Source organism: Typopeltis vanoorti, chromosome 17 (assembly GCF_054136105.1).
Source record: "Typopeltis vanoorti isolate ZY-2024b chromosome 17, IOZ_Tvanoo_1.0, whole genome shotgun sequence".
NCBI classification, from domain to species: domain Eukaryota; kingdom Metazoa; phylum Arthropoda; class Arachnida; order Uropygi; family Thelyphonidae; genus Typopeltis; species Typopeltis vanoorti.
The window spans coordinates 74,997,310-75,021,373 of NC_143565.1; the positions used below are offsets into that span (position 1 = coordinate 74,997,310).

A 24,064-nucleotide genomic window follows, 5' to 3' on the forward strand; every position below is an offset into this window, starting at 1 on the left:
AAAAAATAAGCCAATGATAATTCTATCTGCTGATGTTGCAACTCACTGCCGGGCAAGGGCCTCTCAGATTTTTTCGCTCTTTCTTATCGATAATATTATCTCTCTCTCTCTGCACTTCATCCTGTGAACCTCTTGTGTTTGGGAATCCAAACTATAGTAAGGATTCTCCATCTGTCATCTTTCATCCTAGCAGCATGACTGCAGTTCTACTTTGCTTTTTTAGAATGTCATCAATACCTTTCATGATCTGTCTAATGTCTAAATTGCTCTGTTTGTATCAATGTGGGCAACACAACAGAATCCAACAGCTTTCTACTAATAAAAAGGGATCAAATCCACTGATGCAATCTCCAGTAATTATTCTATGCTTGACATAGAAATATAGTTCACAATTATTGTTGAAGGATATCATTTGTTCTGTATACTCCTTGAGGGTACATGTCAGGAATTTAATGATGATATTTGTTCCCGATAAGTATACTCTGAGACAGAGTATACTTATCTGGCATGTATTAAGCATTAATAGCATCTGGCAAGAGGAAATTTTGAGCTATTAGTCTTGAAATAAATTTTAGGAAGAAACAAAAGGCCCACCAGTTTGCAATGTTCCATTCATCAGCAAATTAAATATGTTTATTTTTGTTCTTCCAGTCAAATTTTCTAAAGAAAAGTTCAATAATAGCAGTAAAATAACCTAATCACCTTTATTAATTGGAAAGTAATCACTTCCGTGTGTAGAAATAGCTGCTTGTCCAATTATGCATAATAAACTCTCACCATAACGAACAACATTATAACACACCCATTGTAACAATCAATTGAAAAATTTCAATCCAAAGCCCATAGGCAAACAATGCAATTCTAAAGAATATTCACTCCAGTAAACTATCTACTATAACAAAACTATTCCTATGGTCCTCTACAAGTTTGCTATAGCACAAGTTGACTACAGATGCAATTTGGTATGAAAGAATTTTGAGGAGATATAAATTAAATGTAAAGAATTTCTTCAAGATTTGAGCTTGAAGAATTTGAACAAGAATTTGTTATTTTCATTGATAATGAGCTTCGATTCAGAAAACATTGATAAGACAACTCATCAAGCTCAGATTTGTTAGTTAAATTAAAAGTTTACTTTAAAAATTAAAAGAAAAATCACTGATCAGACTAACATTAAAATATTAAAAATGGCTCTCAACTTTAGTTATGCAGACTTTGAATGGATACCAACCAAATTAATAATTAAGTACATAGATGGACTGTATATTGGTGGTTGAGAGTTGACTATAATTGGATGAAATTTAACAGGAGACAAAGAGAAGATATAATTGAGGAGGAAACATATGAAAGGCACACATTTTTGAATGGTTTATCCATTTTGTGTTTGGAGGAACAAGGCATTTATGATAGCAAAATTCTTGTAAATAGCTGCAAGACATCATTTAACTAATGAATTCAGGTGGCAAGATACTCTTAAGACTAGAGACCAGCCAAAGTTAGGCAGCAGTAGCTAGATGGTTGCATCTGAGTTGTTTCATGGTTCACAGACAACGAAACCAATTCCAACAGTAAACAGAATCCTCAAGATACAGTGAAGGAAAGCCATGGGCTATGACTGAAATGAGTAACTAATATCTTCCATTATCTGTTTACTGATTCAGTTACAATCTGATTGAATACAATTGAATACTATAGAAACATTGGTATCTGCTTCTACTGTGCACAGAATGCTTCATGAATGTAGTTTTTTGACTGGTAGCCTGCATGCCTCTATCCCTATGACACACGAGAGAACATTTGAAATGTGCCATCTTCCATATCAAGTGGACCAAGACCAATGGGGTCGGTATTGGTATTATTTACAGACAAATCCCAATTTGATCTAAAAAAACAATACCAGGCATGCTCTGATCTGGAGAGAACTAGGAACATATTTCATATCTCTAATATCTGAGCACTTATGGTGAAAGTAGTGTGATAGTACAGGGAAGCATCCTGTTGGGTTGCACTAACCTGTATGTGCTTCCTAGTGAAACCATGAATGCTGCAACTTGCAGAAAGGAGATTCTGGATCCCTATTCATCCATATGTGGGTGGAAAACAGGAGACATTTATCCTACAAGATGATAATGCTCGTCCTCCATCGTAAGCACTGTATTGCTATGAGAGGTGATCACGTTCCTCATTGAGGTACTGCAATACTCATTCTGACTTCTTGTTTTCAACCATTATCTTCATCTGCCTATTTGTTACTGAATTAAATTAAAAAAAATATTGTAAATAAAATAAACTATTTATTTACAATCTCATATTATACTGCTTTTCACTGAACTGCATAAAAATCACAAACTCAAAAACTTTTTGAGTTTGTGATTTTTTTCTTTGTTCCTTAATTTATGAAAACCAGTGTACTTTCTGGTTTTCATAACTCATTATACTGAGAATGTATATAAATGAGCTGACCATTATGTCTCGAACTGGTGAGCGTAGTCATGCAGTTTTGACTTGGGAGGTGACATTACACATATGTGAAAGCTTTGGCTAAGAAGGGACATATGTGGAGCTATAAGGTAAGTGATTATAATGCAAAATCGTACCAACCTGGTGCGACCATAAAGGACGTAACTGCGTCTATTAGAGAGCAAAAGGAAAGGGTGAAAGAAATGATTGTTGTGGCAGGTACGAATGATTTGAAAGGAGATAAAATGGAAATGATAGAAGACCTGAATGAATTGTTTGAGGTAGCAAAAGAAAAGAGTGAGAGAGTTAGAATGATTAGTCTTTTGCCACGGTATGACAGTGAAATGTTTAAAAGGAGGGCTATAATTGCAAATGACTTTATGCGTGGGTTATGTATGATGAGTGGTGTGGAATTTGTGGATGTGTGGAGTGAGTTTGATGGGCGAAAGGATCTATATAAGATGGATGGCTTGCATTTGAATGGTTACGGTGTAAGAAGACTTGAGAAAGTGTTGCTGAATGTAGTGGATGTGCAAATTCAGGGAAACTAGATTTGTTAAGGGGGGTGGGTAGAGATACAGTCCTTATGGAGGCAGTTGAATGTAAGAATGAATATAATATGCCAGAGCAAATAAGGACAACAAATCAGAGTGGGATAGTTAATATAAGGCATCAAGGTAGGGTTGGGGCTAATGGGGGTCTTAAATTCATGTACACTAATACTAGGAGTATTAGGAACAAGAAGGAAGAGTTTTTGGCCATGGTTGGCACTTCCAGACCACATGTTATAGGTATTAGTGAAACATGGCTGACTGTAGATGATATAACTAGTGGGATTGAATGTGATGGGTATAGTGTGTTCAGGAATGACAGAGAGAATAAAATGGGGGGAGGAGTATTGTTGATGATAGCTGATGAGCTCCAGCCAAGGAGAATAGAAGTTGAATTGCAGGATAGAGAAAAGAGCACATTTGAGGCCATTTGGTGTGAGATTGTGGCTAGCAGAACTAAATATACAATTGGGTGCTGCTATAGACCAGGTGATGGAAAAGATGGTGGTGACAGTATGCACAAGCAAATAGAAGAAATGGGTGGAAGGAGGGTGATTATTATGGGAGATTTCAACTATGGTCGCATTGATTGGAGTGAGGAGAGGACACATGGGAGGAAGGAACTGGATTTTATGCGGTTATTAAGGGATAACTATCTGCGACAGCATGTAATGGAAAATACTAGGGGTCAGAGAGTGCTTGACCTAGTAATTACATCTGAGGATTTGGCTGTAACAAATATGACCACATTGCCACCAATCGGTGAGAGTGATCATAGGGTCTTAACTTGGGAGGTGGCTAAAGGTGTAGAATTTTCAATTAAGACAGGGTACATGTGGAATTATCGGGCGGGAAAGTATGACAAGCTTAGGAGTTTGATTGGTTCAGTGCCATGGCATGTACAACTGCAAGGACTAGAAGTTGATAGTGCATGGGAGGTAGTTAAGAAGTGTTTGCATGAAGCAATGGCTGACTGTATACCTAGAGTCCGAATAATAAATCAAGTAGGGGTTAAATGGATGAATAATACCATTAAGCTTGAGTTGCAAAAAAAGAAACAACTATGGAGGGAATTTAAGGAGAAGGGTGACCGGCAGGCACATGAACGGTATAAAGCGCAGGCCAGAAGGGTGACGAGTGTGGTAAGAAAAGCAAAAAAGGATTACGAAAGAACATTGGCCATGCAGGCTAAAGAGAATCCTAAACAGTTTTTTAGATATGTAGCAAGTAAAAGGAAAAATGTACATGGCAGATTGATTTTAAAGAATGCCGATGGTAGGGAGGTAACTGAATCAGTTGATATAGTTGAGTTACTGAGTGAGCACTTTGCAAAAGTATATCATCAAGGTGGTGACATTGCAGAAACGAATAAACCAGTAGATTATACGGGAATTGTGGTTAATGAAGTGGAGGTGAGTAGTCTATTGCATAACCTCAATGTCAATACATCTGTGGGATTGGATGGTATACCAGCTCGTGTTGTACGAGAAGCAGCTAAAGAATTGTCAGTACCCTTGACCATTTTGTTTAATTTGAGTCTTGGGTCTGGGTTAGTCCCGAGCGGGTGGAAAGAGGGGAAAATAGTTCCACTGCATAAAGGTGGTTCCAAGACTGCTGTTGTAAATTACCGACCGATTAGCATATCAGGAATCATTGTAAAGGTCTTAGAGAAAATAGTCAAAAGGAAAATACAAGATTGGATTGAAGAAAATGGAATACTGTATCGGGGACAGCATGGTTTTGTGAAGGGTAGGTCATGCCTCAGTAACTTGCTCACGTATTATAACACAGTGACGGCTGAACTGGATAAGGGTAATGGGTTTACAGTGATTCTACTGGACCTTGCCAAGGCCTTTGACAGGATTCCACATGGAATTCTAATCAGTAAATTGCAGCATATGGGAATGGACATAGGGTTGGTGAGATGGATAGGAGGGTGGTTGACGGAGAGATATCAGAGAGTGGTTTACTCGGGAGTAGAGTCCACAAGACGGCCTGTGACTAGTGGTGTACCACAAGGATCTGTTCTTGGACCAATGCTGTTTAATTTGTTCATAAATGATATAGGAAATGATCTGAGAGGAACAGTTCATTTGTTTGTGGATGATGCGAAGTTGGGTAGGGCAATAGCGAATGCAGATGACGTCAAAATTTTGCAGGATGATTTGGATAGATTGGAGGTCTGGGCTAAGGAGAATGGATGTCAGTTTAATGTGGCAAAATGTAAGGTTATGCATTTTGGGGTGAAAAGATTGGAGGCAGTTTACTGCATTGGTGGAACCCTGCTCCAGGAAATTGATGAGGCACGAGATTTAGGAGTGTTGGTGGATAGGGAATTGAAATTTAGGGGACACATTGCAAAAGTGACCAAAACAGCTCATCAAATCACTTGGTTGCTGAAGAATACGTTGACAAGCAGAGACAAGCAGGTTATTGTTCCTCTCTATCGAGCCTTGATAAGACCCCATCTAGACTACTGTGCTCAGATTTGGTCACCTAGGTTTCTTCTTGATGGGGAGGATGTGGAGAGGATCCAGAGGCGAGTGACCAAGATGATAGCAGGTCTGTGGAATGAACTGTATGAGAACAGGTTGAGGATTTGTGGGTTGCATAAATTGGTTGATAGGCGGAGGAGGGGAGATATGATTGAGACATTCAAATTACTGAAGGGTTTCTATAAAATTAATTCAGAAGATATTTTTGAGAACAGGGCTGGTTGTGGGAGGACTAGGGGACATCCATGGAAACTGGGCAAAAGTATGGTTAGTAAAGGTGTTAGAGCTGGGTTCTTTACTTTTAGAGTAGTGAATGAGTGGAATGTGCTCCCTGAGCCTGTAGTGGATGCTGTGACAGTGAATGAGTTTAAGGCGAGGTATGATAGATACTGTATGAATGTCAGATAGTTGTGATGAATATGATTTGGGGCCTCCCTCGATGAGTCTAATGACTCCCTGGAGTTGCCCGTAGTAATAGTAATAGTAATGAACAGATAGGGCAGTTTGAGGCACTGATATGGCATGAGATTTGGCATGGCAGAAGAACCAACACTGCATTCAAAGTCAAATCAACACAGTTAATGGAATAGATAACAGTAAAAAGCAAGAGCAAGCATGAAAATCCAAAAAATTTAACACTATGTAGCAAGAGGAGGAAAGAATAACCTGCAAATGTGGATGATAGAAGAATGAGAGATGCACAAACCACTGGGTTGTTAACTTTAGTTAAGTTTATAATACTAGGCAAGCCCATTAACTTTCGGGATGCTGGAGAGGAACTAGATGAAAAAACAGAAGCAAATGAATTGAAGCATTCAAGCTACAAGAGCTTGACTCAAAGTCAAAGTGGATGGGATTTCAGCATGGGTATTGAAGGGGGATGTGCAAAAGAGTTAGTGATGCCCCTTACCCTTACTCAATTAGAATAACTATTCAAATTGAGTCTCAGAAAATGCAAGATTCCTAATGAGTGGAAGGAGACCAAAGCAAGATAATTCCATTATACCAGGATAGTGCTAAAGACAGATTGAGTGAATTAGAGAGAGTTAATTAGCACCATTTATTCCAAAAGTTGGTTAGGAATAGTATCCAAAGTTGAGTAGACAGCACTAGGATCCTCTATAAATGAAAGCACAGTTTTATTAAAGGTATACCTTGCTTCAGCAATATGCTCAACATTCTAAAATAGAGTGAAACAGAGTTGAATAAGGGAAATGGGTATACCATAATACTTTTGAATTTTGCCACGGCATCTGACTCTACACTGGAAATTGTTATACAAAACTCAAAGGGAGCGATTTGTAAAATAAACTAAATAAACATAAAATATGGTGTACCATAGAGTTCTGTACATGGACCATTGTTATTTTTGTGTGTTAATGATATTGGGGAGTGTGATACCCAGTTATTTGCAGATAATATGAAGTTAAGGAGAGCAAAAAGGAATGCAGCTGATACAGAATATCTGTTGACTGAACAATAGATTGCTTGTGTGGGCAAACAACTAACAGAAAATATTAGTTCAATTCAATGGTTATGTATGTATTTTGGAGGGAGGATTGCAGGAACACTAATATATCAATGGGAATTTGCTGCAAGTAGTTAATGAAGCTAGTCTTGGCAGTATTATGGACAGTGAGTTGTCCATAATACTGCCACACTGCTAAGATGGTTCAGTCAAAACTGGATAACTGTGCTGTTAACATAACACTAGTTTGAATAATAAAGGAAGTAATTCTCTCACTTAGAAGGCACTGATAAGACGAAATCTAGCTACTGCATAAACAAATAGTCACCTGAGTTTCAAGGAGCGGGAAGACAGTTGAAAAGATTCAGCAATGAATAAGAAAGATGATAACTGACCTATGGAGTTGTCCATATGAGAACAGAAAGAGGGAATGTATCCTGGTTTTCAACACAGGTAGAATTGTGTGTTGTACCTTGAAGCTGGCTAGTAATGTGGTTAGGAAGCATGTGAAGTACCTGTTCTTCTCATGGCATGCGCAAGTGCGTGGAATGAGCTAACATATATGCTGTGAGTATATCTTCAGTGAATGTGTTTGAGAAGTAGGTATTTAAGTATGAGTGTCTAAATGGACCATCCTTGATAAGAACTTGGATTCCCTGGAAGAGCATTCATAATAAAAGAGAGAGGAACGACATTCTTTAGACAAGTAAACATTACTCTTCTTTGAATTTTCAGCTAAATGTAGTTCCATTATTTTTAATTTTTTAAATTACTAAATTATAATATGTAATAAGTTTGTGAATATATGTTCATAAAAGCTCATCGAGTAAAAGTCATAAAAGATATGTTCGTAAAACGATGGTACAACATGGTACAGAATTTCATGCTGGATGGGGCATCGCATCGTTAAACAAGGCCCAAGTTGTTTTCGCCAGGGGAAACAGAGCTAACAGTAAAAAGTCAGCTACTGGAACAAATCCTAAAACATATCCCAACTCAACATCATAAGAGTATGTTATGTACTTCTTTTTATTTATCTATTTATTCTTATTATTTCTTTGTTAGTCTTATCTCTTATTCTCGTATATCCTTCCCTTTTAAAACAACTTATACTTATTCCGTTCTCTACTTAATTCTTTCCCCTTTTTAAATATGCAGTCCTTCCTTTGGCCTCTCTATAGTTTAACCACGCGTAGGTTACTTAGTGTTTAGGGCCTTGTCCTTGTGTGGGACGTGACCATTAACACATCTTCTGAGACAGTCCACCTGATAAGAATTGACAAATTTTTATTATAACTGCGCCAGCCAATACCGAGGATAGATGGGACTCTTACCCAGGATGGCTCTCTCAGAATGATACACAATAATTAAACTATAATATAATCTAATCTCTGCTCACTAAATTCTTACATGCAGTCGTGGCCCGCTTTGTTTAATAATACACGTGGGTTCTTCCCACTAAGTTCGTCAATATTTTTATGAGTGGCTGTTTGAATTCATATACTAAAACAGATCAGGCAGGTACTAAGAAACATGTTTATTAAATAGAGAAATCATACAAGTAAGCATTACTACTAATTAATCTGAATTATTCTCAAATAAGATCCTTGGTTCAATACTATTATACAAACATATAAACAAACTTGCTTAGACCACCTCTATAAGTAACTTAACATTATCTCATTAACACCTATCACACTTTCTACATTCACGTGGTCATTAGTTATATCATTTTACACATTACTACTAATTCATACAGAATAAACATGGCCTTGCTAGGCAGACAATTCTCAAACAAAATGGGCCTGTGCCAAGTTGTAGACAGTTCTTAAAGTTCCATAAAATGAGTCCACTTCACAAATGTTCTTAGGGAAACACTCTTTCTTAACTGGAAAATATAACACAAAAGTCTACTTTACCATCCCAGAATTGATACTCTGTCTTTCTTCTTGCCTTGTCTGGGCATCAAGGCTTCTTCATTCTTCTTTTCGCCTGATCACCTTCGGTAAACTATACGGCCAGATTCTCGGCAGGAAGGGTGATATGGCTCAGGAGCATAGCCAGAACGAACGGCATCTACTTGGTTCTTCCATCGCACGACATCGCTCAGCTATCCTAGTCTTAGGAAATAGGTAGACCCTTTTCAATGCTGCAACAGACGAACCAATGACTTCCACGGCCAGCCAGGAACTTCTCTGTCGGAGCAGACTGGACCTACATCCGAGAGGTCAGGAAAACAGGAACCCCAAAAAAGCCTCGAGTGGAGGTTGCTTGACCTTTTTTGTTTTTTTTCTCTTCTCGGCATTTCTCGGCTATCGCAATGCCCACCAACGCAGTCACGTGGGTATACGTCATGGTGTCCAGCTCCCTCAATCACATCGCACATGCGCTTGTGTTTTTCTTGGAAAGCACTCTAATTTCTCTTTCCTACAACTACCTTCCCCCCCCCCTTTTGGTATACGTAACACAGGACGATTAAAGGTGACCCTTGGACTCTGGCTTACAGGCTTTGCTACTTTATAATACATGAAATGGGGTTCTTAAATAAATTTAACAGCTTTAATTAATTTCTTTATCTTACCCACATGCATTACAGGTTAGGTCTTACAATTTTTCTTTCATTTGTTATACAATTTCTTGCTCCTTATCTAGAGTTATATACATAAATTTACCTTTCCAGTCTATAGCCAATATGCCACATTCTCTGCCTATGTTTAACTAAAGTTGTGTCCTGAATAATTCATGTTAAAACCTTTCTTAGTTTATTCAGGACACAACAAGTACAAGATCAGGACAGTCAATATAAGAAGCCTAAATGGTAAAGAAATGGAGCTACAGAAGAACTGGATAACCACTAGATTTACATAACAGGGGTGACTGTAACAAAATAAAGACAGAAAACTGGTGTGGCGAGATCTTTCTAAGCAAAAAATAAAAAATGTGATATTCAGGCAATAACAATCAGGGAAAAGAAGAAGTAGCTATAGTATTCAATACTAAATACACAGCTAATCTTCTTTAATGGCAAGCAATATCAAGGCAATTCTGATGTGGGCAAATATCAGAATGGGAGAACTGGACAATGAGACTTATTTGTGCCTATGGTCCAACAGACAGTTCTACTAAGCTAGAAGTGGATGAATTTTTTGAGGCTTTAGAGAAAGCAACTGACTTAATGAAAAAGGAAAACTTGGTCCTTGTTGGAAATCTAAATAGTAGAGTAGGAAATGACTGTCAAACACAGAAATATTTTCAGAAAATTTGGAGAAAATAGCAAAGCTAATAATAATGGCAAATACCTGTTGGATTTCTGCTCAGGACATGGACTGGTTATTACTAACACAATGTTCCAATATAAAATGTGCACAAATTCACATGGAGAGAAGAGGCAAGAAATAAGAAGAGTATCATTGACTATGTTATTGTCGATAACAATGTTTTCAAATCCTCTGTACACTCTGGTGTCCTGCACCAGAGTGTACAGAGGATTTGAAATTGGAAGTGATCACCATTTAGTTTTGAACAGGATAAAATTGAATTTCATATTGAAAAGAAGAACATGTAAGAAAGTTTTAAAGCAAATAAAAGTTGAGCAGCTTTCAGATGTGAACTACAGACTAAAATACACAAACATTATTCAAGAAAAAATGAAAAGAGTCAGAGAACAGGAACCAAACATTGGATTTTCAGCCCTGAAGAAAACATTGATTGATTCAGCCAGAGAGGAATGTGGTGAGGTTGTCTGCAAGTAATGAGAAATCAGAACTCCATGGTGAACACAGGAAGTTAAAGAGGGTAGTGAAGGAAAAGAAGAAAGCATATCAAAAGGTCCTGGTGAATAAGTCAACTTGTGTTCTTAGATAATACAGAGACAAATGTAAGAAAGCTAAACACTGTGCAAAACTAGCTAAACAAAAGTTATGTGAAGACTTTGTTAAGAACATAGAAAATAAATATCAGGAAGGTAGCAAAATATTCTGGAGGCTGTTGAAAAGCTCAGAAATGGAGTCAAGAGTGCTGTAAAAGAAATTAGTAATAGTTGACAATAAATTGTATCTGAGAGATACCGCAACCTCCGATGTCAGTATAGCATGGTTTAACTGTTTTTTTATTCTTTGTTCAATAATTTCGAGATTGTAACTGAAAATAAATAAACCATCATGTATTACTGAAATAGAGAGCCAACAGGTTATTTATCATATGTCCTCTAGGAGATGTGCTGCACATTATGGAAAATACTAAGGAAAGTGATCAGGATCTTACTCCACCTTTACTACGAGTTGCCCATAAGGTTGCTTATGCTTGCATCTGCCGAAACATTTAGTTTTATATATTCAGAACGAAACTCTTGTAGTTTCTATATTCAGCTATGGTTCCTTAACAAGTTCATTGCCAAGCTGAAAATTGGAATTTCGTGTGGTGGTCAAATTTTTTTTATTTTTTTATTTAGTAAGCAACGTCAACGCGATAAAGCGTGATCGACCGCCCGGCGAGAACTCGCATCACGCGATATCGTGTGATTGGCAATGAACGCGTTAAACGGAATGGGAGAGAAAAGATTAGCAAAACAAGTGTTCTCTGCCAGGTTGGCAGGGAAAAGACCAAGAGGAAACCCACGATGTAGGTGGATAGAAGAAAGAAATATAAGATCTCATAATGTTGTAGTCTTGACAGATAACAGATTGATTTGGAGGAAAATTGTAGATAGGAAGTAATGATATAAGTTTTTCATGTAGTACTATTATATCCCGTACACCCCTTGAGGATACATGTAAGGAATTTGATGATTACGACAGTAATGAATACTGGTTTAATTTAAAATTTCAATTTATATTTAACCAAATAATCTGAAGAAAAGGCACTACATGCATAATGCATTGAAAATTGCATATGAGTTCCTGGAAATGGAGACCTGAGTCCCTATAGCATAATTCTAACAAAAACACATTCCTGACGATTTAATTTATTAGAGACCAACATATTAAATAAGCATTACAACATATTCAACACAACACAATTCAATTACTTAAACAATATTGAGGATAATAAACATGATTTAATAAACACATTTTATATTTGTCAAATGAATAATAATGAAAAAAAAAATATATATACAGGGTGTTCGGGATAAATTTGACAGTTTCGTAAGGAAAAAGAAAATCTTCTTTGTATCTATTAAATTTAATGAATTGACAAAAAAACATTACAGGCAGAGTTAATTACAATACTATCAACAAGATTTACTCAAAATAACCACCATTAGCATCGATCACAGCTTCAATTCTGCTTCGGAACCTCGAACAAGCTGATGCTACAGTCTCCCTGGGAAGGGCCGCAAAAACTGTTTTAATTTTATCCATTAACTGGGCTTTTGTATTACTGGAAGTGCGATTGGTGTCTTTTTCAACTGCGCCCCATACAAAATAATCCATGGGGTTAAGGTCTGGGGAGTTTGGAGGCCAAACATTTGGACTGGTGAAGTCGTAGAAATTTTCAGACAACCATTTTTGACTTTTCCCAGAGGTGTGGCAAGGGGCCGAATCCTGCTGCCATACATACGGCCTACCATTGGCTACCCTTGTTATCCAGGGCTTGACTACAGTTAGCAACTCCACGAACAAAGCCCGAATTCCAATGCCAGGGTTCTTCAACACCTGTTCCTGCAGATTTGAGAGGAATTCTGCTGTACGAACGCAATCAGATCGTCTGCTAGGGATCTTTCTTCTTGCTACATCCTCGTAGTCACCATTGCAAGTCTCTAGTTCATGCCTGATTGTTTTTACTGTATTCAGGGAGCATTGGGCAGCAGTCGTAATATCCTTATTTTGATGGCAGGCACGAATCATCATGATACAAGTTATTCTCTTCCATGATTCAGGTGGGTTCCAGCTATCCATCCTTTCTGACATCTTGTATATGAATGAAGAAGGGTCCAAACTTTTAAATGAAGAGAAGTGTGTGTTAATACATGTAACTTACGGAAAAATATAATTAATTATAAATATGTCAAATTTATCCCGAACACCCTGTATATATATAGACCGGTACAAACAGTGATGATGAAAATAACAGGGTGATCAAAATTAAAGTATCCTGGTTTAAGGCCTTGTGGAATGCCACATAGCCAAGTGTGGCAAAACTTTAGAGGAATACATTGTGCATCATGCAGAAGTGATATCTAAGAAAATAAGTAATTCCAAAATTCACCGCCAGGGGCGCTATACGATGTACAGAACTTAGATGTAGTAATTTTCTGTGCATTTAAGAAGGAGAAAAGCAACACAAGCATAGATGCTTATGTTGCTTTTCCAAAATTTGTCAAACCGTTCCTGTCTTCAGTTCAGCTATTTTCATGGCTGCAAAGGGACAACATGTCGACATTTAATATTGTAATAACTCTCTGACTTGGTGAAATATGCACAAATGCATAAGAAGTCAGCATGGTTCAGTTTTAGTTCAAACAGGATCACTTTTATTAGCAAATTTTGATAAAGAATTTTCGAAATGATATTAATAATTCCCCTCTAGCTGGATGAAACAATGAAATTTTATAGTTAATTAGATCTATATTAAAATTTATCAGTTTTGATTTCAATCTGACCACTGCTGTTGTGAAAAATTAAAAGGAATGAACATTTTCGTCTAGAGATAAATAGCTATCTACACAATGAAGTAGCAGGTATGCGTACAGAATAATGTTGTAAAAAAAACAACAAAACAATTATAACATCTCAATGATCATCCACATATGTCGTCTCCATCTTTGGTGATGTTAGGTATATTTTTACCAAACACTTCGAAACAATAGTTTTCAAGAAAATTCATATCTTGATGAATTCTGAAAGAATTCATTGAAAAATTATCGGCAAATTGTTTTTTCGATCAATTGCAGTTGTGACAAATTGTTATGTGATGAATTGCCATTTGTTAAATTGCTGTTCGATTAATTGTTCTTCTTCTTCTTCCTATCATGGAATATAGGCCATGTGGCCTGTTCCGGTCTCATGCCATCTCTTTCTTGGTCTTCGGATTCTTCTTTTTCCACTTATTTTGTATCTGTATAATATTTTTGGTAGTCTGCTGTTGTCCATTCGATTTAAATGTTCTAGCCATTTTTGTTTATACTGTCTTATGTAGTAATTAATTGGTTTGATTTTTAGGGATTGTAAGATTTCTTCATTTGTTTTGTGGTCCCACTTGGTATATTCCAGCTGTTTTTCTGAGGAACTTCATTTCTGCTGTTTGAATTCGTTTTTCATCTTTCCTTTTCATGGTCCATGTTTCGCTTCCATATAGTAGAGATGGTTTTGACAAGACATTATATAGTCTGATTCTAGTGTGTTTTTGTACCAGGGATGGCTTAAATATACTATTTATTATGCCAATTACTTTGACAAAGTTTGATATTTTAGTGTCTATGTCTTTTTCTTCTTCGTATGATAGATCACATTCCAAGTATCTGAAAGTGTTTACTAGTTCTAGTATTTTATTATCTATCACTATTTTACTTCTTATTGGGTTTTCTCCTTTGAATGCCATTATTTTTGTTTTTTCTTTGGATACTGTCATATTATATTGCTTTGAGATATCATTTAATGATTTTAATGATCTTTGTAAGTCATCTTCTGATGTAGCTAATACTATTTGATCATCTATTTGATCGATTAATTGTTTATTCGATGAATTGCCATTTGGTAAACTCTTTTGATGAACAGTTTTCAACGAATTTTCATGGAACTGTTTTGGACGGACAAACACACAAATAATAAACTTCCAAAAGAGAAAAACTAAGGAGTCCAGGCCAGTCTTAAAAGAATCAGTGCATCTTCCAACAATAGTTCAAAGGGCTATACATGTTGAACTGAATACTCAGTTCAAAACAAGCCCAAGCAGAGCATACAACATTCACAGCTTTAATGACCTAATAATGAAGTAACTTAGTAAAACAAAGAACAAGATAGATGCAAAAATTAAGTACTTTAAAAAAAGTTAAGTATACTGAACAATTACAAAAGTTTTTAATACATTTACTCATTTTATTAATTAAACAATTTTAAAATTCAAAACTTCTCTAAATGAAATATCTTGAACCTTTACTAGTTGTCTCAAGGTATTTCATTTAAGAAAATAATTTCTTCTGGCTCTAAGAATTTTTTTTGTTATTAAATTCTGATTTCATTTTGGTCAGATGATTCAGTGATTTTCTTAAAAATCATTTAAATAATCCAATCGTTTAATTTTCATTCACACTTTTCTACTATATCTTTGAATCTGTAAAACATAACTTTTTATTTATGAATCAAATTTATACACATTTTTTGCAACACCTGATGAACAGTCCAATATCTCCATATAAAAATACAAAGCTTAAATGACCCATAGGTGATCACTGCCAAAAAAGTTTTGGTATACTGGTTATTAAAATATTTCTTTTATTTGCATTATTTGTTGTCAGCATAAAAGTTTGTCATACGATTGCTCAACAGGCATACAATGCCATCAAATACAGTTGCCAATAACAAGAAACTTATGGATATTCCATGAAAATAATGACGAAACTTATCTGTATCATATAACCAGCAGTTTCCTCTTTGCCCACATTTTTCTTCCCACAATATACAAGTGGCATCTATCAGAGATGTATAAATTAAAGGAAAGGGAATAGTTGCTGAAAAAAAAAAAAAAAAAAGTAAGAAGAAAATAAATAAAATACTTGAGCACAAATCAAAATGTTTAAAAATACTTGTCACAACTTCAAAAAATCTCATGCTGTCAAATTTAATATATTCCAATTAGTTATGAAAATTATTTTAAGTTATTCTTAAGAACATCAAAGCTTTTGCCCTCTCAGATATTTTTTACCATCCCAATATACCAAAGACTGGTGGCACCTTTCAGAGTAAACAGAACTTTTTCATCACAATTTCTTAACAAGTACAGCTTACTTGATAGCAAGCTGTGTTTACTAATAAGCTGAAAACCAAAAGTCCATTTTAAATTGAAAGATTTTTAAAGGTCTAACAAGTGTATATGAAAGAGAGAGAGAGTGTTTTAAAACTCTGCATCAATACATTATTTTTATTATATATTTTATTTGTTTTGATATATATTATTTAATTATATGTCTATTTCATATAATTTATATCTGTAATTTAAGTTCTGTAGAGAAGCCTCCATTTATCTATGTTGTTGTTGTTGTTATGTTCCATTGAGTCGTTTTTGACTCCTGGTGATCCCATGTACATACATTCTCCATTCAGATCTGTCCTTGACCATGTCTTTCAGAATTTCCAAGCTCACTCCAGTTGCTTCTTTAACTTCATCCACCAATCTAATTCTTGGTCTTCCTCTTCTCCTCTTTCCATCAACTTTAGCAAGCATCATCATCATCTTCTCCAGACTGTCATTTGCTCGCATAATGTCCGAAGTATGACAATTTTTGCTTGATGATTATAGTTTCAAGGGAGTAATCTGGCTTTATTCTTTGTTGGTTTGCTTTGCAGTCCATGGTATTCACAGTAAGCATCTCCAAATCCATAATTCAAATGCATCTATCTTCCTTCTTTCACTCTTTCACATCCATACAGTACCACAGGGAATACCATTGCTTTCACGATTCTGATTTTTGTTGCCAGGCTAATATCTTTATCTTTAAAGATCTTGCTTAAATTTGTCATTGCTTCCTTTCCAAGTAATAATCTTCTTCTACGTTATGTACTCGGAATTAAATGCAAACCTATGCCATATCTTCCCTAAATATCGTACAACTATCTTAAATGCTCGGGAACATTGATGACAATATTAAGAGGGGGAAAATGATTGTTATTAACAAATATAGAATGTAGATAATACAGCAAGTTTTGAATAATTATATGTGGAAAAGTTATACTCAATTTACCTATACAATTTGTGTTAACGCCTGCAAGTACACAAAAGCATTTTCTAGAAAGTATTTTGTGTGTACATTTACACACATTTCTTTCCAGCAAATAGAAACTAGCATTTTAATGATGTTAATACAAAGTTAGTTTAGCGTGTTTACGAGTTGCGACCTCTGTAAAAGTCGATGCAAGAAAAAGGAAAATTTCTACTGCATCGAATTTTATACTGTCAGGATCAGATTTTCACTTTATGACAAAGCTGAGAAATCTTGGGAATATAACAAAGATCTGTATTTAAGTTTTGTAGACCTGCAAAAGGCAGGTCTACTTATATTAAAAATCTTTTAAATCAGTGTTTTTTTTTGATATGCTATTCAACATAACCCACTAAGTGAGAAGGGGAAAAGAGAATAGATTCATACTGTCAAGTGACTAAATTCAAATGCAACTTCTGTTTGTAAGATTAAAAGGGAACTTGATATTTGTTAGCAATGCAGAATTTGTGCATACGTGTGTGTGTGTGTGTGTGTGTGCGTGCGTGCACACACACATGCACAGAGAAGATCTAATATGATAAGTCAACAAACAGAAAGGTTAACGAAATATGTATTTGCCACCAGGAAAAAAATTCCACAGGATGACCAATATCTATGTGGATTGATGCAGTTAGTAGCATCTTACAAAAGTGAAGTGTAATATCTGATAATACTGGCATCCTGACAAATAACAGATTGATCTGGAGGAGATAGGAAGTTAGTAATAACACAAAGTGAATCACATATTCCTAACATATTATCCTCTACAACCTGAAGGGTGTATATCAGGAATTTCATGAGGATATTTAAGATTATTAAAATTTAGGTAATTTCAAATGGATCATTTTAATGACAAAATTAGTCACAACAAAATTATATCTACAGTATAACTGTTGTGTTAATGAATGGTGCTAAGGTTCAGGAAAGTGATTGATTATATAAGACACTTGTTTTTATAGTTATGTACAGCCATTTCCTTACTTGTTTGTAGATTAAAAAGCAAATAACACGAAAGCAGTATTGAGGAGAATTTACATTTTCTTGGTAAAGAAAAATGAACTACTATGCCATGGATGATACATAACAAAGAATGTACATTAGATACTGTCTTCTTTATATGCAATAGCAACATGCATAAATTTACTGTTTCTCATCTTAGATACAAAAGTAATCAGCCACTTTTATCCTCAATATTTCCTAAAACAAAAACAGTTTCCTATTACCACATATCCTGACTCCCAGGAGGTCACAGATAATAATAATATACATTTTTTTTAAATGTTAGTCCTAACCATGAAATATTATATGACTAGAGTACACTAGGTTTTGTATTATGAGTGGGCTAAGGTTAGATAATTTGGAAATCCTACTCTAGAGACCAAACATGGAACAGTTTCAGGCCACTTTAGGCCTAAAAAAAAAGTAGGGTGGTGGTGGCTACATAATGGGTGAGGAATTATGTCTCTTGTCTAAAGATGTTTTCAAACACCCATGCCACAGTGAGATTTGAATACATAGTCTGTTAGCTGGGCAGCTATACCAGCTAACAGGCTGCGGTATGCTATCCACATGGCCAACTATACTGACAGAGTTATTACTGGTATTGTGGTTTAATATTTCCTGTTACTGCACTTACAGCATGGTGTAAGCTTGCTGACATTAAGTGTCATGAAGATAGCCTAGGGCTGCAGTAAAGTATGTGAGAAAGACTTACTCTAGGCCCCACAACATTCTGTAAGTAGTGCACATTTTGCATCTCTCTCTCTCTCTCCCAAATCTGAAATACTATCCCTAGTTTTGCCGATGCAAATATACTATTCTTGTTTTTCAGTTGATAATGAAAGTGCCCAGATGATCTATGCTTCAAGTACTTTCATAATTAATGTGTCAGATACTGATCTCCAGTGATCTTGCCATTCTCCAGTGAAGCAAGGAATCATTTCTCATAAGATGATCTTGCTTCTGTTCTTAAGAACAGCTTACCTAAAGATTCACATTTCACTTTATCTTTAATAATATACTCGGTTCTTCCATCAAGATCAGAGTTTACATGCTGACTTACACCTCTTTTTTTGCAAATGTTTGTACAGTAAAGGCCTTTACTGTACAAACCTATATCTATTATATCTATAACCTCTTTAGGTTTAAAAACTTAATATTCTTTTTCTTCATTCAATAGACTACTTCTCACCTTTTTTTTTTATGTGAATTTTATCCACAATCACTATATGTGGTAAGAGAAATGAATGGGTATCTACTGTTCTGATTTACAACTCACTATGCACATGGCAGGAGAAATGAGTATGCTTAAGAAAAACTGCTAAATTTCTTTCAAATATTACAATTTTACCATTGACTTTTAATGTTTATATCTTAAAGATCTCTATAATTTTACTCTTGTTTTCTCATAACCTAACCTTCAATTTCTTGATGGCAACAACATGCTATCATAACAGCTTGTTATTGAAAGAATGAAATGGCTTAATAAAAAGTATGTTTATCTCTGGATTATCTAACCATTAGCCACTCAGAGATTATAATATTCACACCAGCTGTAATACCTGTTCTTGAATTCATTCACACCACTTGTATACACAACATCCAACAGCAATCCATTCCAATCATACACTATGAGAGAAAAATCTAGCCCTAATCCCCTTCTTGACAGCATTCATTCTCAACTTCCATGGATGTCTTCGCATCCTTTCCCCCACCCTCCATAAAATGATAAATTCCATCTAAATGAAATTCTGTATAATCCTTTCAGAAGTTTGTCTCAATCATATCACCCATCTTTCTCCTGTTTGTAGTGTCTGCAGCCTAAAAATTCTGAATCTGTCTTCATAATCAGTATTCCACAATCCTGATATTATTTTTGATACTCTCATTTGCATTCTCTCCACTATATCAGAATTGCCACAAAAACCAGGAGACTACACCTGCACACAATAATCCAAGTGATATCTTATCAAGGCCTTGTAAAGAGGCAAAATCTTAATTTTACAAAATTAAGATTTTCACCTTATTTCATCTATATAGTTTCTATTTTATAGGTTGTGTTAGCATTTTTTATGATAATCTGATGTTCTGAAATTTGATTTAGCGTATGATAATGCAATCAAGTATACACTAAAATAATGAATTATGACCAATCACTCATATCCAGAATGAAACATGTCAAATTTATTACAGTATAAATTGCATGAGTAGTACCATACATTAGCAGAATATAGTTGGGTACTTGCTACATGTGTAGTAGAGTGCCCCACTTTCATGGAAATATATCCCAAAGTTTGAAATTGTTAAGCACCTCAATTTTTAATTCGGTATGCTTTGTTAGCTGGATATGATCTATAGTAGTTAAAATGCATACAGAATTGGTGTCCAATAGGTGAGAGGACTATCTGACTGATAAAACAATAAAGTATGAAAAATGTATGTTTGTGGTGAATAAAGGATGCATTGCTTGTACATGCTGATTAATAAGTAATGTTACAGTTAATATCACAACTGTACATGGGGAGGGGGGGTTAAGAGCACTATTCCAGATGAAGCACTATATTCTTACCCATATGGTTTTCCAGAGTGCTAGTTCCACAAGAAACCCTCTTCTCATTGAAAGCAGCCACTATGGTGTTAGCAGTATGCCAGTTAGAGGAGAAAAAGATGTGCTAGTCCAAAGGAGGGGGGGGGGGTCATAATTCCTACTAAACCATATGTGGACATCAATGTATGAGTCAGTGAACCTCTCCCAGCGTTAGTGCTATTATGGCATGTTTTTCTAGTTAGAAAAATTATGTCTGTTGTTTACTGACCAATACACGATCAGTGTACAGCCTACCTACCATTAGCATGTAGTAGAACTTGTGTACTCTGCAATGTTGCATCCATTCTCACATACAAACCGAATATTCCTGGATGACGATGCTCCCTTTTACTGGGCACACAAAATAAGAATTGTTATGCGGGACATACACAATGACAAACTACCTTAAATGGCCAGTAAATTCATCAAACCTCAACTCAAACACCTTGGGGTGGCAGGAGATGTTCTGAACCATGTTGTGAGATAGACATAATAGACACTATAACTATTTCCTTTCTTTTAGGCTTACATGGTGATCTGAACACATTTTGGAAAATTATGGATATAACTACCATGTTTAAGTAAACCTTTAGTTTAATATAAACCAAAATCAACACTTGACGTTTCGACCTTCATATCAAGGTCATCTTCTGGAGCATATACACTATATACAAAGAAACAAGCTGCACTACAATCTACATGGTTTGCTAAAGTTACTGACCAACCGTTACAACAATTACTGGCCTGACCTCTGGTTGGAAAAAAAACCTGGACTACATCAAGGCTAGAGTCCTATTATTATCTATTGGTTACAAAATTATATTGGGCTGGAGAGCAATATGTTTATATATACTGTGTATATATATATTAAAAACATGATTATACATATAAATTTCAACCAATTGGTATGGAATAGTTTCCAATACTAGCTGAAGGTTGCTTAAAGTCCTAAAGTATGCTAGATACTAAGTAGTAGGCTGAATATGTGCCATCCAGATTCTTGGAATTTTCATGCTGCCATTATTGTTGATATTAGGGTGGTTAATCAGAATTTTGCAGGCTTCATTAAATTTTCTTTCATATCAGGTTTTTGTATGGTGTAACAAGCGGGTACTTTTCCAATCAATTTGGTGTAAGGTGTTGAGAGCGTGATCTTGAGAGGCCTGCTCTACCAAAATTGTTATATTTAATGTGCCTCTTGTGTTCTTTTTTCCTTATAGGGACTGTACGTCCAGTTTCACCAATATAAGTAAGTTACAGGTGCAGTAGATGCAATAAACTCCAGGATGTGCCAATGGGAGGAGAGGAGAGGATCCTTATAGGAGTCGAATATGTTTTTTTAATTTTGTAGGTGGTTTAAAGGTGGCATTGAGATTATAATGGTGTAGGATTCTGTTGATTTTTTCTGATAACTCTTTAATGTATGGGATGGCTATGGTTTTACTGTAATCTAAATTCTTTTTTGATGAAGTTTTATGAAGAACTTGATTAACAGTATTTTTGTTATAGCCATTATTTATAAATGTGTTGTTAATAATTTTTAATTCTTGTTTAAGAGCTTGCTGATTAGAGCAAATTGTAGCTCTGTTTTTTAGGGTGTTAATGACTCCATATTTTTGTGATGGGTGGTGGTGGTATGATTTAGCATGTATGTATTGTGTCGGTTTGCAGCAGACTATAACTATTTTCTTTCCAGGCATGTGGAATCCCTTACATATCTCATGCCTAACGATTCACACAAACTCATTAGATATCTAGAAGAATCAATGTCACAGCAAATATGGGTAATTATTCATACATGAGGTAGCTCAACATAGTATTAGGCTGGTGTTCATAATTCATACTAAGTCACTGTGTACATTTCAAACTTATTAAACTGATTGAAAGAACTCTGCAATGTGTGCATGTGAACAAAACATCATAATTTTGCACACTGGTTATAATTATTTTGTAATTATTTTATAATTATGATTATTTTAGTTATAATACTAAACTTTAATTATCTGCTTACCAAAAATTGAGATGAGAACTTCAACAGCTGCAAGGCCAAGGGCTTTATCTTTCGGATCTACACACCTATTCGAAAGTAATATTTTGTCATAATTAATACATGGTGAAAAGAATCATCTCATTTTGAAGTTTATTACTTCAACAGCCTGTTACAGCCCTTTAATAAATTATTATTAGTAGTGGTATACAGATATCTCCATGTTGTTGAAAGATTCATCGTGGGAGATCCACACTAACCATTATTCCTAATGCCTATCATATCGCTCTTTAAACTCATTCATTGTCAGGGCATTCACAACTACCTCTGACAAGACATTCCACTCATTCATTAATCTCTAATCCAGACATTCTTACTAACTACACTCTTACACAACTTCCAGGGGATTGACCCCCCTAGTCACTGATTTCTGAATCCTCTACCTATCTCCTGATCCACAAGAAACCCAGGTGACCAAATCTGGACACAGTAGTCAGGATGCAGCTAAGTCATAGTCTTATAAAGAGGGTTAATAACCTCCAAATCTTTACTTGCCAGTGGTCTTCAATATACAAGTGATCCTTTGAGCTCTTTTGCAATACATCCTCTGAACTTCAAATCTCTGTTCCCCATCAGCCTTGACAATTTCCTGTAATCCAGTAGTATCGATATGATACAAAATATGTAATCTTTTCATCCCAAAGTTGTCAATTTATTTAAATCATCCTGCAAGATATCTACATCATCAATTGTATCAATTTTTTGAATCATCAGCAAAAAACTGAATATTCCCCTTATCTTTCCTATATCATTAATAAAGAGTAATAGCCTTAGCATAGAGTTCTGGGGCATTCCACTAGTCACTCTCGTTTACCTTAAATCCACTCCACCATATATCATCCTTTAATGTGTCAACCCATCCGCCCCATCCCAATTCCATGCCACCAACCTCATGTCCATTCCTGTTTGCTCCATCTAACAGTTTTTCATGTGATATTCTGTCAAATCCTTTGCAAAATTCAGCAGTGTCACAGTGTCATAATTTCCTTTATCCAATTCCACTGTCACTTTGCTGAATTTTGCAAAGGATTTGACAGAATATCACATGAAAAACTGTTAGATGGAGCAAACAGGAATGGACATGAGGTAGGTCCTTCTTTATAAAATATGAATAAATTACAAAGAAGGACCTACCTTTTACAAAGGCATGCTGCCCATTATATAGTCACATTCCTATCCACCCATTCCTTAAATTACCCTTTAACCAATTTTTCCAATACCACTGAAATCCAGGTGAACAAATCGGCACACAGTAAAGATACAGCGAAATCAGTCTTATAAAGAGAAAAGTGACAGAAGCAGAAGAAATAGTTGAGCTGTTAAGTGATCACTTTGTAAGGGTATATCATCCAGGTGGAGACTTAGAGATACTAATTGGTCTGTAATTTGCTACTTCTGTTTTGGAGCCACCTTTATGTAACAGATGTATCTTACCCTTGTTCCACTCCCTTAGATACTTGTAAAAGCTAAGACTTTGATTAAGCAACTTCATTAGAAGTAATGCCAGTTTTCACATTCTTGTAGCACATGGGCCAACATAC

At 35.6% G+C, this 24,064-nt stretch overlaps 1 protein-coding gene across 1 annotated transcript in view; it reads right to left on the reverse strand.

The window, feature by feature from the left end:
• LOC150097499 (uncharacterized) overlaps nt 1-24,064 on the reverse strand; it is a 193,978-nt gene that overhangs the window by 84,694 nt on the left and 85,220 nt on the right. Inside the window, exons 9-10 of the mRNA XM_090406938.1 lie at nt 22,488-22,552; nt 15,424-15,642 (exon numbers count right to left, since the gene is read on the reverse strand). Of these exons, the coding sequence (XP_090263064.1) occupies nt 15,424-15,642; nt 22,488-22,552 (284 nt within the window). The remainder of the gene's footprint in view (nt 1-15,423; nt 15,643-22,487; nt 22,553-24,064) is intronic.